Source organism: Pieris napi, chromosome 8 (assembly GCF_905475465.1).
Source record: "Pieris napi chromosome 8, ilPieNapi1.2, whole genome shotgun sequence".
NCBI classification, from domain to species: Eukaryota; Metazoa; Arthropoda; class Insecta; order Lepidoptera; family Pieridae; genus Pieris; species Pieris napi.
Window position 1 is genome coordinate 12,165,545 of NC_062241.1, and position 14,936 is coordinate 12,180,480.

Below are 14,936 nucleotides of genomic sequence, written 5' to 3' on the forward strand. Positions count from 1 at the left end.
AAAGAACAGAAATCAAATTTGACCAAAGAGCATTTTTTATATATATTTTTGCTAATCATATTGAATCTAATAAAGTATTTTATAAGGCTGTGTGTTTAAATAAAATACAATTTTGAACTACATATATTTATTTTTGCATTTTATAATTTATTAACATAATAAAAAATATATTAAGTACTGTGATGTATTTCGCAGAATCTCTGTATAAGGTACAATGTAAGAATTATAAAAGAAACGGTTAAAACGTCCTTTTAAATATAAATCATGTTTCAAAATAATTCAAGTTGTTTATGAATATACAATCTATTATATTTGACATCTATCGTTTCATACAACTGTATATAGTCTGTATAACAATTCTGTTCTGTCATTATCTGTAGCTCAACTATGACTTTGTTTAGCGGTATATGTATATACAATTTTTTCAGGGTTTTTTTCACCATTTTAAAGACTTCTTACGCACATGTTAGAAGATTCTTTTTAAAACTAGTAGAACTACAGGTGTATTTGTATATCTAAAACAGCCACTTTGATAACTTATCGATTGGTCCCGTAGTTTTACTTAGCCAACGCCTTCTTAATGACAAAGCCTATTACGATTGCACCAGCCAACGCTAATACGGCCCATTTCAGTGAGGAACTGAAAGAAAAACTTAAATTAATAAAATAAATAACTTAAAAATATAATCTTTTCAAACACATATCACTTCCCAGTCTAAACATATTTTAAATTTAAATTCTGTTTCCAAAAAATACTAAATATGATATGTATTTAAATATTACTATGGGCAAATAATATTACATAGTTTACTTTAAATACTTTTTAAATGAAACTATAAGTGGAATATAATCACATTGAACAGAATGTGAAAGAAATTTATATTGTAATCTATGATTTATTGAACCGGCTAATAAACTAACTGTTGTGGTCTCTGGCAGAATGACCAGCGCTGTGGAACATGTCTGCTCCACAGCATAATGCTAAGCCAGGGCCAGTAACAACCACAACACTAAGGGTCTGTTTCACAATGTACGGATAAGTTCTACATAAGTTCCAAATTAGCTATTTATTACTTATTGGTAGGATAAACACTATTGTTGCATTTCACGACTGTCAGATAGCGCTATTCGTCACATAAAGTCCATCATAAGTTATGAGTCCGATGAATGTCAAATAGCACAATTTATCTTCCAAATAATTTATGTGTTGCATAGCTATTTGGTACTTTATCCATACATTGTGAAACAGACCCTAAGTGTTGTGGTTGTTACTGGCCATGTATGTGTAAAATTAAGTATGTATGTACATTTTAAGTGTGTAATTTGTGTACATTACACACTTAAAATGTGCCTTAAATGTTCTTTAAAAAAAAATTGTTATTTTTTTTCTTGCTTTTTTTGTTAATAATTATTATGTTTCGTTTGTAATAATTGTTGTGTCTATATCTAATGAAGTAAACAAATGGAATATAAAATGCGATATAATAAAACTTCTATTCTGTTTATATTTCTCACGAAGGTATAATATTACTAGCTACGTATAGGTTTTTATGACTTTGTTCATTGTTTTAAACACATCTGAATGACACTACGTGTTACGATGTAAAGAAAACAACCAACCTAGGAGGTGGTGGTGGGGTGGGTTTCCTTCGTATCCTACGCCTAATAAACAAAAAATCTATTTAACTACTGATAACAAAAAAAAAATAACCTTCCACATGGCGGGCCGCGTGGACGTCTTAAAAAGAGAAAAATTATATCAATTATATATAAACCTAAAACTTAGTTAATCTATTTCGTTAAATAAAGTTTCATTTTGTGGTATTTGTCAATATAATTTAACCATGAACGTTTCTGGGATTGCATACTGAAAACATAGTCTTTTTTATTGGTCTAGAGATTGACACAATCAAAATAAATTAATTAATCAGTGGCGCTACAACCCCTTTAGGCCTCGGCCTCAGATTTCTGAATCTGTTTCATGATCATTTTTAAATCTAATAGGCAAGTAGGTGATCAGTCTCCAGTGCCTGACACACGCCGTCGTTTTTGGGTCTAAGACATGCCGGTTTCCTCACGATGTTTTCCTTCACCGTTCGAGCAAATGTTAAATGCGCACATAGAATGTCCATTTGCGCACAGCCGGGGATCGAACCTACGACCTCAGGTATGAGAGTCGCACGCTGAAGCCACTAGGCCAACACTGCTCCATTAAAAATAAATATATTTATATAGAATCTCTAGATACCCTAGTTTTTATGAGAAGGCTCCATTAAGTGTTACATGAGAATCTCTCCCTGTATGCCGTCTATTGGCAGTATTTATTCGATACTGAATACTTCAAACCTCGATCGATTCAGATTCGTAGCGCTAAATATCATAACAGGAACAATACTTCTGAATACGATAATGTAAAGTTTTTTAAGGCCCCTAAAACTCCGCGCTAACTAAAGACAACAAAACTTTGCGTGATAAATATAAATTAAAAAAAAAACCTTTCGCGTGGGACGACAACAGATTGTACCCTTCTTTCTACGGACGGACTAGTGGGAAGAGTGGGCCCGCTTGACTTTTCGTATCTCCTGTCAAGCCGATCACTGTGACAGATATTATATTTTTAATTTTATATATTGCGTTTTTACCACAGAAGTATAAATTTATACACCTTGAAGGAGATCCGTCGAATGTCCGCCATGTTTTTTCCTCTTTATCCGTATGAGGTACATTTGGACAGCTGAATAATAAGGATTTTTAAACAGTGAAGAAAAAAAGAACTAAAAATATGAAAAGAATAATAATAACCTGACGCTTGAGCACATAGAACATTCTGAGCTGTGTTGGGAACGGCTGGAAAATATTATATATTTATAAAATAGCGCATTCATATATCTATTTATTAAATAACTATATAATAATTTAAGTCTATCGAGCAACTTGTCTTCTAACTTTATAAAAGTAACTTCAAAATCATGGTTAACTACGATTACATTAAAAAAAATCAAACTATAACTTCAGTTTTACGTATCTATTTACTATATGTATATAACTACATATTTCGGTACTATATCCAATTCTTACAGTTATATTCTTACTAATTTGTAACATTAAATATAGGGCCGTTCAAGTATTACGTAAGCAGATTTACTGGAATTTATCCCCCTCCCCCTTCCTCTTATCAGCAAAAGTAAGCATTTCTCTCAAAAATAATAGTACATAAACGTATTAATTTTTTTGGAATCCTCGAAAATGACGTAACCACCAAATAAGAAAATCAAACCCCCCCCCCCCCCCACTATAGTGCTTACGTAATAGATTACGATTAGAAGGATTTAAAAAAATTACTTTATTTAACTAAAATTTCACTGTTTTATCACTAGATCATTACTTTATGTATAGGTATATATATTGTATATTAAATACTTTTACGAACTTAATCCAAGATAGAAACGCATAATAACCTTTGTTTACGCTTCACTTTGCAACTGAAATAAGAAATAAAATGAAACTATCAAGGAAATAAAGGTAAAACCAAACTTATCTTGTAAGACGTTATTCAATGAGATACGAAATCTAAAAATATTCTAAGAACACTCAAATTATTAATTTTATTTATTACAATTTAAGCTACTGTTATTAGAAGAAAATTCCACATTTGTTATTAATCAATCGAGATTAGTTTTCTTTTTAAGATTTTTACAAAAAATTTAGTCGTTATAATTAAATTATGAAGTCTGATGAATGGCAAAACTTCACATGTGACAGAATATTTTAAAGAGGTTTTACTAGATCCTAGACACAAGTAAAGGCAGCATATAAAAAAAAACAATGGCGCTACAGCCCATGGAGTCTTGGCCTCTCATTTCTGTATCAATTCCGTGATTACAATTTAGGTGCTGTTTATGAAGGCAATAAGTGTATGGTGAGTATATTTGTGTTGTAACCACAAAAAATCATAGAATAATTCAAAGTAAAGCATTAATATATTATCTTGGATAATAACATTAACTTTTTCTACATCTAGGTAATTGGTTCTCTATGGTATTGTCAGCAACTATAGTTTTAAACCAGACTTTAATTTTATTAATAGCATTGTCATCAATCAATTAAAGTGTATTCAATCATAAAGACTTTTAATGATGTTTTATGAATTATAATGCTTTATATCAGAAACCCTCCACAAAAACCCTTATTCAAATAAATTTTTCTTTCAAAATTGTTATATAATGTAAGGCACTCTGTACTTACCATGTGTGAAGGAATGTTGATTTCTGTTCTACTGGCAGTGATCCAATCTTGAACTTCTTTAGTATCTCCCTATAATGATATAATGTAAGGTTTACAAAAGCTTTACCACAGATGTTAGAAGTGTAAAAATTGCTGAATAGGTGAAAAATTTTACCGAAATGTGTAATAGCTAACACAGTTACAGATAAAACAAAACAGTTACTAATAAAATTTCACAAATGTTATCCCATAAAAGTATAATAGTGAAATTAGTGCCAAGTGAGATATTAAATAATATGAAGTTCTCGACTTCACCAGAAAAAAAACAAGATCTCTAATGTCAAGTTACACGTTTATTCAAGATGTAATTCAAACTGAATATTTACATTTATTTTTCATCCACAGGCACAGTGTATAATATACTAGCAAGTGAGTGTTGTTCCAGTTTGTACTGGACTTATTCTATCAGGTATATTTGGTTGAGTAACAATTTAGTTAACATTTGTAACTGCTATTCTACATTTTCAAGTTGGTTATTGTATTCACAACTGATTTATTTTTAATTAACTATTTTGAAAAGGGGAAATACAAAACAAACCTGGCATCATCACTGTGGCCAACATCTTCAAAGGCTTGTGTACCATCTTGACCAGCTACTTCTAACAAAGCATCTTCCCCACCAGGGTGCTAAATAAATGTTATCTTAAAATTATAGGAACTTTAAAAAAATATATAATTCATAAAAAGTATTACTTTTTTATTCATTTAATAATAGCTCTACATTATAACTAATATTACTACATTTTATACAACTGGGAAGAAACAGTTACCAGCTGAGATCTGATGTTAAGATCAACGCAGTGGTGGCTTAAAAAGAACTCACTTGTGCAATTAATTATATTATTTTCTAAATATGCTACATATTAACAATATAATCCTAACTACGAGATAACAATTAGACCTTCTAAACAACAACTATGTCAAGGTTGAGTTAACAATATAAGAAGGAAAATTATTGTGAAATTAAATTAATGCAACAGAATTTTACCTCTTCTAGGTATGATGTTACATCATAAACATCATTGTGGATAACTATCCATACGCTGTTTTTCCGCCGGTGCTTCTTAACTTCTTCTAAAGTAATTATTTTATCCATATCTTGAACCCTAAAATACAATATAATTTAATTCATGATTCTACGTGAATATTACAAAGTTAACAATTTAAGTATGAGTACCTAAACCTACAGACTTTAAATTTCTCCCCTACCGTCTTTTATTAATATCAATGATTTAGAATTAAATATTTTTAATTAAACAACTTTACGCATATCATAACGTCAATAAGATTTTGGTTAGATGATTTGATTGAAATTTTGACTTGAAAGGTTTTGAACCGTGATTTTAAAGTTTGTTCATTGTCAATAAGTTAGTAAACAATTTAATGTCAAACTATGTGTCAAACACTTTACATTTTACAATCCATCAATCATTAACTGTCAATTTGCACTTCCTAAGTCCTAACTTTTTTGCATGGCTGACGCAGTCTTTTGGCGTCGGGACGTGACGACCCCATCGCCCACTGGTGAAATAACCTGTGACAGAGGTTATTTCATCAGCGCAATCAGTCAACCCCTTCCTAGTGGGAGTGCCATGCTGTTGCCTTCGGGCTTCAGCCAAATGGGCAGGCACGACCGGGGCAGTACCACTGTCTCTTAGAAAACCGGCGTGAAGTGATGCAATAGGTTCGCCTTATTGTACTCGCGTTTCGTGCGGTGAGAGAGACTCCCGGAGCCCATCCCCCCCCCCCCATATGAAATATGAAGGTGCAGAAAAAAGAGAATCTACCCCAGGGGGGTACCACACGCGCTCGCGGTGGAGAATCCCCCTCTGGGCGTCCAACACCGGGACACTCAGCACCCGGTGGTGGACGCACAGGCTGCCCTTCGTATTCTGGGGGGGGCAATTCTGCGCTGAACATCAAAAACAGTTATCGTTCTCGGGGCAAACGGAGCAACTCAACAAAGGCACCCCCGTCCACGCTCGCCGTGGACTTCACAAATGTTAGGGGGCTCAATTCCAATATCAACGCAGTCCACTACCATTTAGAGACTGCGAAGCCGGCCTTGCTCTTTCTTACCGAGACTCAGATTTCCTCCCCGGCTGATACTTCCTACCTCTCCTACCCGGGGTACAAATTGGAACATTCATTTGTGCCGCGGGCGGGAGTTTGCGTGTACGTCAGAGAGGATATCTGTTCTCGTCGCCTCGGGACGCTTGAAGGAAGGGACCTATCCAACCTCTGGCTGCGCGTAGACTGCGATGACCATCCGCGATTCTACGCATGCCTGTATAGGTCCCATAGCGGAAATACCGAAACTGACCGACTCATTGAGCACATCCAAATGGCTACAGATTCCCTGCTCGAAAGGGTTCCTACCGCTGAAGTCGTGATACTTGGCGATTTTAACGCCCACCATGCCGATTGGCTCGGCTCTGAAACCACCGATCACGCGGGAAGATCCTTTCACGATTTTGCTTTAGCCTACGACCTGACACAAATGGTCCCTGCGATTACGCGAATACCAGATGTGGATGGTCATAAACCCTCTTTGTTGGACCTTCTGCTGACTTCACATCCGGAGAACTATCAAGTCTCTGTTGACCCGCCATTGGGTTCATCAGATCATTGTGTGGTCCGGAGTACTGTGCCATCTACGCGCCCTTCACGGCCCCGCTTTATGGGTTGTCGCCGTATTTGGCACTATAAGTCAGCAGATTGGGACGGGATGCGGTTTCTTTGCGTCCTACCCTTGGGGGCCTATGTGCTTTTCGCCGGAAGCTCCAGATTCCGTCGCCGCCTCTGTCGCCGAAGTGGTTCTGCAGGGCATGGAACTCTTTATTCCGTTTTCTGCGGTGCCGATCGGTGGCAAGTCTCAGCCCTGGTTTAAACGATCTTGCAAGGTGGCCTCGCGTCGAAAGCGATGCTTTAAAGCATGGGCGGAAGCGGCGAAATCTCGTGATGCCAATACCAGCGAACTTAAAACAGCATATAACTCAGCCTCCAGGTCCTTCAAACGGGAAATCACTAAGGCAAAGTCAGAGCACATCGCCAGATTTGGCGAGAGATTGGCCCAACTCCCATCAGGGACTCGAGCCTTCTGGTCTCTCGCCAAAGCTGTCCAAGGGAATTTTTGTCAGCCCGCCATTCCGCCACTGCACAGGGAGGATGACTCTCTGGCCCACACTGCGAAGGAGAAGGCCGATCTTTTGGGCTGTCTCTTCGCGTCCAACTCGACTTTGGATGACCGAGGGAGATCACCACCGACCATTTCGCGGTGTGATTCTTCGATGCCGGAAATCACATTCCGGCAACGTGCTATCCGCAAAGCACTATCTTCCTTGGACATTCATAAGTCGAGCGGGCCGGATGGTATCCCCCCAATTGTGCTGCGTACTTGTGCTCCTGAGTTGGCTCCGGTCTTAACGCGCCTTTTCCGGTACCTGTACTCGCTCGGCACTGTCCCGAAGTGCTGGAAGACCGCTTCGATACATCCGATCCCAAAAAAAGGCGATCACTCTGATCCGTCCAACTATCGCCCAATAGCTATAACCTCCTTGTTCTCCAAAATAATGGAAACCATTATTAATAGCCAGCTCTTGAGGTATCTAGAGGGCCACCAGTTGATTAGCGATTCTCAGTACGGCTTTCGTCGTGGTCGCTCAGCTGGTGACCTCCTTGTATACCTTACCCATAGGTGGGCAGAGGCAATTGAGTCCAAGGGGGAGGCGCTGGCGGTAAGTTTGGACATAGCGAAAGCCTTCGATCGGGTGTGGCACAGAGCACTGCTCTCGAAGCTTCCAGCCTATGGGCTACCCGAGAAATTATGCGATTGGATCTCCAGCTTTCTGGCCGATCGGAGCATCAAGGTCGTCATCGACGGGGCATGTTCCGACCTTAAACCCGTGAACGCTGGGGTCCCACAAGGCTGTGTTCTATCCCCGACCCTATTTCTTCTGCATATCAATGATATGTTGCAACTTAGCAACATTCATTGCTATGCGGATGACAGCACTGGGGATACTTTTTACACTGGCCGGGCAGGTATGTCTCGGGCAGTTGTCGATGAGTACCGGAACAAACTTGTGTCTGAAGTCGAAACTCTACTACGTGGAGTCTCAGACTGGGGCAGACTAAACCTAGTCCAATTTAACCCCAAGAAGACACAAGTTTGCGCGTTTTCCGCTAAAAAAACACCCTTTGTCGCTACTCCTCTTTTCGAAAACACTCTTCTTAAAGCCACAGCCAGCATTGGAATACTTGGCGTTGGCATATCGAACGACGTTCAGTTTCGCGGTCACTTGGAGGGAAAGGCTAAATTAGCCTCCAAAAAGCTTGGTGTGCTCAGCAAGGCGAGGCGGTACTTTACTCCGGGCCACCGCATGCAACTATATAAAGCGCAAATTCGGCCCCACATGGAGTACTGCTCTCACCTCTGGGCGGGGGCTCCCCAGTACCAGCTCCTTCCACTTGACCGTATACAACGCAGAGCGGTTCGAATCGTCGACGACCAATCCCTCACCGAGCGGCTTGATCCTTTGGCGTTGCGTAGAGATGTGGGGTCACTCTGCATCTTCTATCGCATTTACCATGGAGAGTGTTCAGAGGAGTTGTTCGGATTAATACCTGCAGCTGAATTTCATCATCGGACGTCGAGACAGAATACGAAATTCCACCCGTATCACCTCGACGTCCGCCGTTCCACAACTGAGCGTTTTTCAAGGCAGTTTTTGCCGCGCACCACCACTATGTGGAACCAGCTGCCCACTGAAGTATTTCCGAACCAATTCGACTTAGGGTCCTTCAAGAAAAGAGCGTACCAATTCTTAAAAGGCCGGCAACGCACTCGCGAGCCCTCTGGCATTGAGGGCGGGATCCATGGGCGGCGGTATCACTTAACATCAGGTGAGCCTCCTGCCCGTTTGCCCCCCGTTATATAAAAAAAAAAAAAAAAAGAAGAAAAAAAAAACTGTCAAATTTACATTTTACACGACTTAGTTTGTCTAATCACTAATGTCTGTATTAATGATAATAAATTATAAAAGTATATTTTTACCACATCGAGTAATTCAAGAAATAGAAAAGTTATAAATTTAGAAAATATATTCATTGTGCTGTGCGCTATTTTGTCATTAGTAGGGGTTAAAACCCTTTATTCAAAACACTGCTTTATAACCTGTAAAGATTTGTCTGTTTATGTTATGCTTTACTTAAATAAATGGCAGAAAATAGGGATTTCAATGATATTCTAGATGATATCGTTTTAAGTGAGGATGCTCAAGAAAAGGAGAGTTACAAGGAAGGTTATCAACAAGGAGTTGAAACTGGTAATGCAGACGGTTTTCATTTAGGTTATCACAGAGGCTTTCAACTCGGACGTGAATTAGGTATGATAGAAGATTAGATATATACAAATAGATAGGATACGAACCTGCTCATTTCAATTGATTGTCATTGTTGAAACGAAAAAATGGAACCATTATTATGGCTGTGATTGGATTAGAGATGTTATTGATCTCAATCCTTTCCTTTTTCATTTTTATTCTCATCTCCACGGTATTTCTCTCATGTTGTTCCTGTCATCTTTGTATCACTTACAGATTATATAAAACATCAGCTTTAAGTCTCTTAAGAAAAGATATTTCAAAAGTGATGTGTATTGACATAATTTTCAAATAAATTTATTAAATTTCAGGTTACTACATGAGAATAGTTAGACATCATTTAGAATTGAATGACACATTAGACCCAAAATATTCTGATAAAATTCTTAAACAATTGGAAAAGATAAAAGAGTTGATTGATGAATTTCCTCGAACCAATTCTGAAGAACATGACATTTTAAAGATGGCTGAGACCATCAGAGCTCAGTTTAGAAAAGCCTGTTCCTTGTTAAAAATTTCATCAAACATGCCATATGATGCTGGAGTTTCTTTCTAAAGCAATAAGTAAGTTTGATTATTTGATTACTGAAACCACAAATAGATAATTGTTTTGACTCCTCTTACTAAGATTCAACCATGACCTAATGAGTTCAATAACAATAACTTATTAAATCAATTTATGAAATTTTAATTCAAATGCATTGTTGATATGAATGTTATCTTAATAATAATTAAACTAACTGAATTAATCCTTTTCAGGAATAAAGATGGACTCCAAAGTAACACATCTGCGACGGAATCTGGATACAGTAATTACATTCCTAACTCCCTATTTACCACTAGCAAACTGCCACATGGTTGAGTTCTTTACACAGTCACATTGGGAGAGATTATTACCAAGTGATTTACAGCAGTATTTAGATAAATCTGATTTTCTTGATTCTGTTAATGTATTTTGGAAGGCAGCAGAAAATAACAATTGTTAGTAGACTTTGTTTAAAGTTATCATAAAAATATAATGATAGAACACAACCTTTTTCAGACTGTACACTAACAAAATTTAATCTCAATGAAAATTTTCTTACAGTATATTCAGAAAATGAAATTACAAAATGGGTACAAAATACCCGAAACCACTGCCTTATTAACAATGAGTACTGTCTGAACCCCCAAGGATTACAGAAGTTATTAACGTCACAAGGAAGCCATATGCAACCAGAAATAAAAGTCACAGAGTTTATGAATAGTAAAAAAAGTTATGAAGTGAGCAATATATTTATATACTAGGTTTAATTTATTGGTCACACTATCCTCATAAATAATCTTTACAATATATATATATAGTGGCTCTCTATCCCTTTATTTTTGTCAACATAAGATCAGTCACAAGACTTAGCATCATGTATGACTCCACTATGTTAAACCACCGTACAATATTGTGCTGCCTTACAATTTTCTTTATTGACAAGGGAGCGTTTAAGTATTAGGTTACGAATTTTGGGGTGGGGTCTTTTTGTAAAACGTTACGATGCGGGGCGGGAATTGAATTACGCGTTAATGTTAATATTATTTTCGACATTCCAGTACTTTACACCTCATAGTGGTAAGTTTTAGTTATAAAGAGTCACTAGGTGGTCACGAAACGTTTTATTATACTTTTGTACAGAAAAACGTTACGTTGTTGCATGGGGGGGGGGTCAATAATCTCCAAAAATTGCGTGACACAACACTTGAACACTCCCCAAGGTGCCTTTTGTACCTGAGACAAGTTGGTTTTTGGTCCAAAAACATGGATTCCTCATGTTTTCCCTACAATTAAGATATGTTTATGGCATATAAAATGCTTACAGTTTTGGTTAAAAATTAACTTCAGGTGCAATCAATGTCAGCATATGTGGCATCCCTCCATAACTTGTGTGGAGCCACACATTGTGTTGAGGCGGGTGGTGGTAAAGGACACTTGTTGGTTGCTTTGTCGCTTGGGTACCAAATACCCAGTCTTACTATTGACTGCGATGAAAAGACACTGAGAAATGCTGAAAAAAGGGTTAAAATCATTCAGGTTAGTTGTTCAACTAAAATAATAAAATTGTAATTAATTTATGATTTTGATTAATCACAACTCGATTTTCTACAAAGTTTTTGACATTTATTGAAAAGCGACTATGGTATCTTAATAAAGAATTATTTTAAATTCCTCTAATTATATATACTACTTGATTTGTTATAGATTTCTGAATATAGCTTTATGTTGTTATAAGAGTAAACTTTTTCATTAGATTGGCGGTTAACTATGCAAATAACCCATTAATTTTTGTAGTTTGTTCATGCAAATATTTTTACTCAACTGTTCGCATGGCGTATTTTTTTTGAAAGACAAAGGTTTTTGTGCATATTAGGGGTAATAAAGGCTTGTGAGGACAAGCCCTAATGTTCTTGCGAGTTCTATATTGGCTAATAGTAACTGTAATTGTAATGAGTTCTATTATAAAAAATGTCTTGAGACTAACCTAACATTGGCAATAGGTATATAAAATTTATTATACAGGTAACTTAATTTTTTACAGAAACAATGGCACGCTATCGCCAAGAAAATAAATCAAAACTCTGAAGTTAAAATGACAAATATTGATAGTGAATTACATAAATTCGCACCAGCTTTTATTACCAAGGACACGGATCTTACAAAAGTTGTGCAGAATCAGTTTAAATGTGAAACAGTTAAATTGTTATTAACTGGTAAGATTAAGTGTAATTTACCATAGATAATATTTTTTTATCTTAAATCTATCAAATGTCTATGTATGTATGTATGTAACCGACTCCTTCGGACTCGATTTTGACCCACTTTTGACGGACAGATTTAATTCAAACTTTGCGCACCTATCTAAGATATCTATATCTATCTACATCTATCTATCGATGACCATGCAATAATCCGAAAAAAAAATGAAAAAAATAAAAACATTTAACTAAAAAATAAATAATAGTTTAAAAAAATTAGAACACACGCTTTATATAGAAAACTAAACTAAAAAACAGAAAATAAATTTTAATAAATATTAATTAAGAATAATGTAAATAATTCCTAATTTAGGCTGAAAATGGTAATGAACAAAAAATACTGGTATTATTGTGAAAAAGCGTGGGTTGCTCGACACAGAGCGCCCCACGCTTTTTCACAATAATTTTAGTATTTATTACTACGCATAGTTTTAGACGTGGATAGTATATCGTCATCAATTTCAGCTTGTTGAATTTTGATTATCTGCATTTGGTACTTGCAATATATTTTTACAATACTGATTGTATTTGGATTTGTGGGTTTTTATTTCAACTCCCAGGAGTTTGTCGAGCCGAGCAGCCGAGAGCCGCCCATAGATTAATGGTCTCACGAGTGCGTTGCCGGCATTTAAAGAATTGATACGCCCTTTTCTTGACGAACACTTAGTTGAATTGATTCGGAAATAGTTCAGTGGGCAGATGGTTCCCCATAAACCTCTTTATCGTCGCTGACTACGATTTCTGTCAACTACAAATACCAATAATTCCCTTAAAAATATCTAATAAATTTAAAATTGCTTAAAGGTCTTCATACCTGCGGGAACCTAGGTCCAGATTCCTTAAGATTATTTACAACGGACCAAAATGTTGGTGCACTGTTCAATGTCCCATGTTGCTACCATCTGCTAAGTGAGGAGGTGGATGGAGGATTATACGACGTGTTTCAACGGGATTATGGTTGTGTGGGTGACTCTTATGGATTCCCTATGTCTGAGCATTTGAGAGGTAATTATACAAAGTGTGGTCTTTTTTATATTAACAGGTTTTTAGAGCAAACATCGTGAGAAAGTGAATCGTAGAAGACTACTTAAATAAAAAAAGGTTTTATACATGCACCATGTACCACAGAATAATTGTTATCTAGTAACCCACAACAAAATTGGCTTCCTAGTGGGGACTAGCGTTAGATTGATTTGTCGCAACCATATTTATGTCATGAATTAAGTTCTAATTAAGTCAACGAAGAGATCTTTACTTAACTTGTTTATTACTAAAGATATTCGATTTCACGTATTTTTTTTAATTCTTTTAGTATTAAGATGAAATATTTACAGGTTTTAATTTGGGTCGCAATGCTCGAATGTTAGCAGCGCAGTCTATAGAACGAGTAACGAGTCGTAAAGAGTTGCCGAACCGGAGTTTGCTGTATAGAGCTTTACTTCAGGCAAGTATGTAATATTGTCAAAAATAACTTAAATATACAAATTATTAGGTGGTATTATTGTCAATCTTGAACAATCGTTGATGCGAACTTGTGAAGATTTATTCAATGTGCACACTTCGTTTGTTGAAGTCAGAAAATGGATAGGAAATTTACGACCTGACCTGTGAGTTCATATTTATACAAATCTAAAACTTTAGATTTCCGAGACTTAAAGGGAGGGAAAAAGGAAGATATGTTAGGAATTTAATTGTCATTTAAATATGTGTCGAAAATTAATACAAATAATAAATTTAATTTTTTTAATTTATTTCTTCGATAATAAAAACACGACGTGGCATTTCAATTTACAATTCGTCATTTGAGATTTCAATAAATTATTTTGCATAAAATATAAAATATTATTATTTCATGAATTCTCTTTACGAAATTTTAATTTTAAAAATATAATTTCTATAAGGTAATTCACCCTTCTCACTCTCTCTCAATCGCTCTCTCCCTTTTCTTCGACAAAAACGCTGCACATCTTCGTGACGTTTTTTAAAAAAAAATTACCCTCATGCTCCTAAAGAAGTTTCACTTCGAAAATAAATGACTACAGCCCCATAGCATACACCTTTTAATTGAAATTGAATCCAATATTTATTTAACAGGAAATAATCAAGAAGCATTCGCCAGAATCAACAATAAAAGAAGGCAAATTGAAAGGCATATCTTGTCATTCCTTCGAAGAGTATTTAAAAACTGCGGACGCCATCTTGAATATTGGACTTGACAGCTGTCAAATACCAGAGACAACAATAGAGTTCCAGTGGAAAAAAATTGTTTTATTCTATTTGATTAGGTTATGTTTAGCGCAAGTGGTTGAAAGTGTAATTTTAATGGATAGATTATTGTTTTTGTATGAAAATGGATTTCCCAATGTGTTTTTGGTTAAGTTGTTCGATCCTGTGTTATCACCGCGATGTCATAGTATAGTTGCTATAAGATAGAATTTATATTTTTAAATAAAATGATAACAATTGTATTTTTTTATTCTTTTC

At 36.0% G+C, this 14,936-nt stretch overlaps 3 protein-coding genes across 8 annotated transcripts; 2 read left to right on the forward strand and 1 right to left on the reverse strand.

Annotated features, from left to right (window-relative positions):
* Positions 1 to 438: 438 nt before the first annotated feature.
* LOC125051896 (cytochrome b5-like) lies at positions 439 to 5,646 on the reverse strand. Of its 6 annotated transcripts, none has more exons than XM_047652513.1 (10): positions 5,494 to 5,644; positions 5,273 to 5,390; positions 4,823 to 4,911; positions 4,246 to 4,314; positions 3,459 to 3,482; positions 2,803 to 2,847; positions 2,666 to 2,734; positions 2,496 to 2,597; positions 1,621 to 1,662; positions 439 to 640 (listed from the first exon to the last, which is right to left on the reverse strand). In XM_047652513.1, the coding sequence occupies exons 2-10, from the start codon at positions 5,378 to 5,380 to the stop codon at positions 559 to 561; spliced, it is 630 nt and encodes a 209-aa protein (XP_047508469.1). In that variant the 5' UTR covers positions 5,381 to 5,390; positions 5,494 to 5,644; the 3' UTR covers positions 439 to 558. The 6 variants fall into 6 exon arrangements, 5 of the variants coding, with proteins under 5 accessions (XP_047508469.1, XP_047508468.1, XP_047508470.1 ...); XM_047652512.1 differs by having other exon boundaries at positions 5,462 to 5,644; XM_047652514.1 differs by lacking the exon at positions 1,621 to 1,662 and adding an exon at positions 1,712 to 1,738 and having other exon boundaries at positions 5,462 to 5,643.
* Positions 5,647 to 9,285: 3,639 nt separating this feature from the next.
* LOC125051822 (protein LTO1 homolog) lies at positions 9,286 to 10,233 on the forward strand. Its single transcript, XM_047652394.1, has 2 exons — positions 9,286 to 9,671; positions 9,980 to 10,233. The coding sequence occupies exons 1-2, from the start codon at positions 9,503 to 9,505 to the stop codon at positions 10,222 to 10,224; spliced, it is 414 nt and encodes a 137-aa protein (XP_047508350.1). The 5' UTR covers positions 9,286 to 9,502; the 3' UTR covers positions 10,225 to 10,233.
* Positions 10,093 to 14,920, forward strand: LOC125051821 (probable methyltransferase-like protein 25). Its single transcript, XM_047652393.1, has 8 exons — positions 10,093 to 10,232; positions 10,428 to 10,649; positions 10,756 to 10,931; positions 11,542 to 11,730; positions 12,236 to 12,407; positions 13,257 to 13,457; positions 13,787 to 13,896; positions 14,547 to 14,920. Exons 1-8 carry the CDS (start codon positions 10,202 to 10,204, stop codon positions 14,883 to 14,885), a joined length of 1,440 nt encoding a protein of 479 aa, XP_047508349.1. The 5' UTR covers positions 10,093 to 10,201; the 3' UTR covers positions 14,886 to 14,920.
* The last annotated feature ends 16 nt before the right edge of the window (positions 14,921 to 14,936 follow it).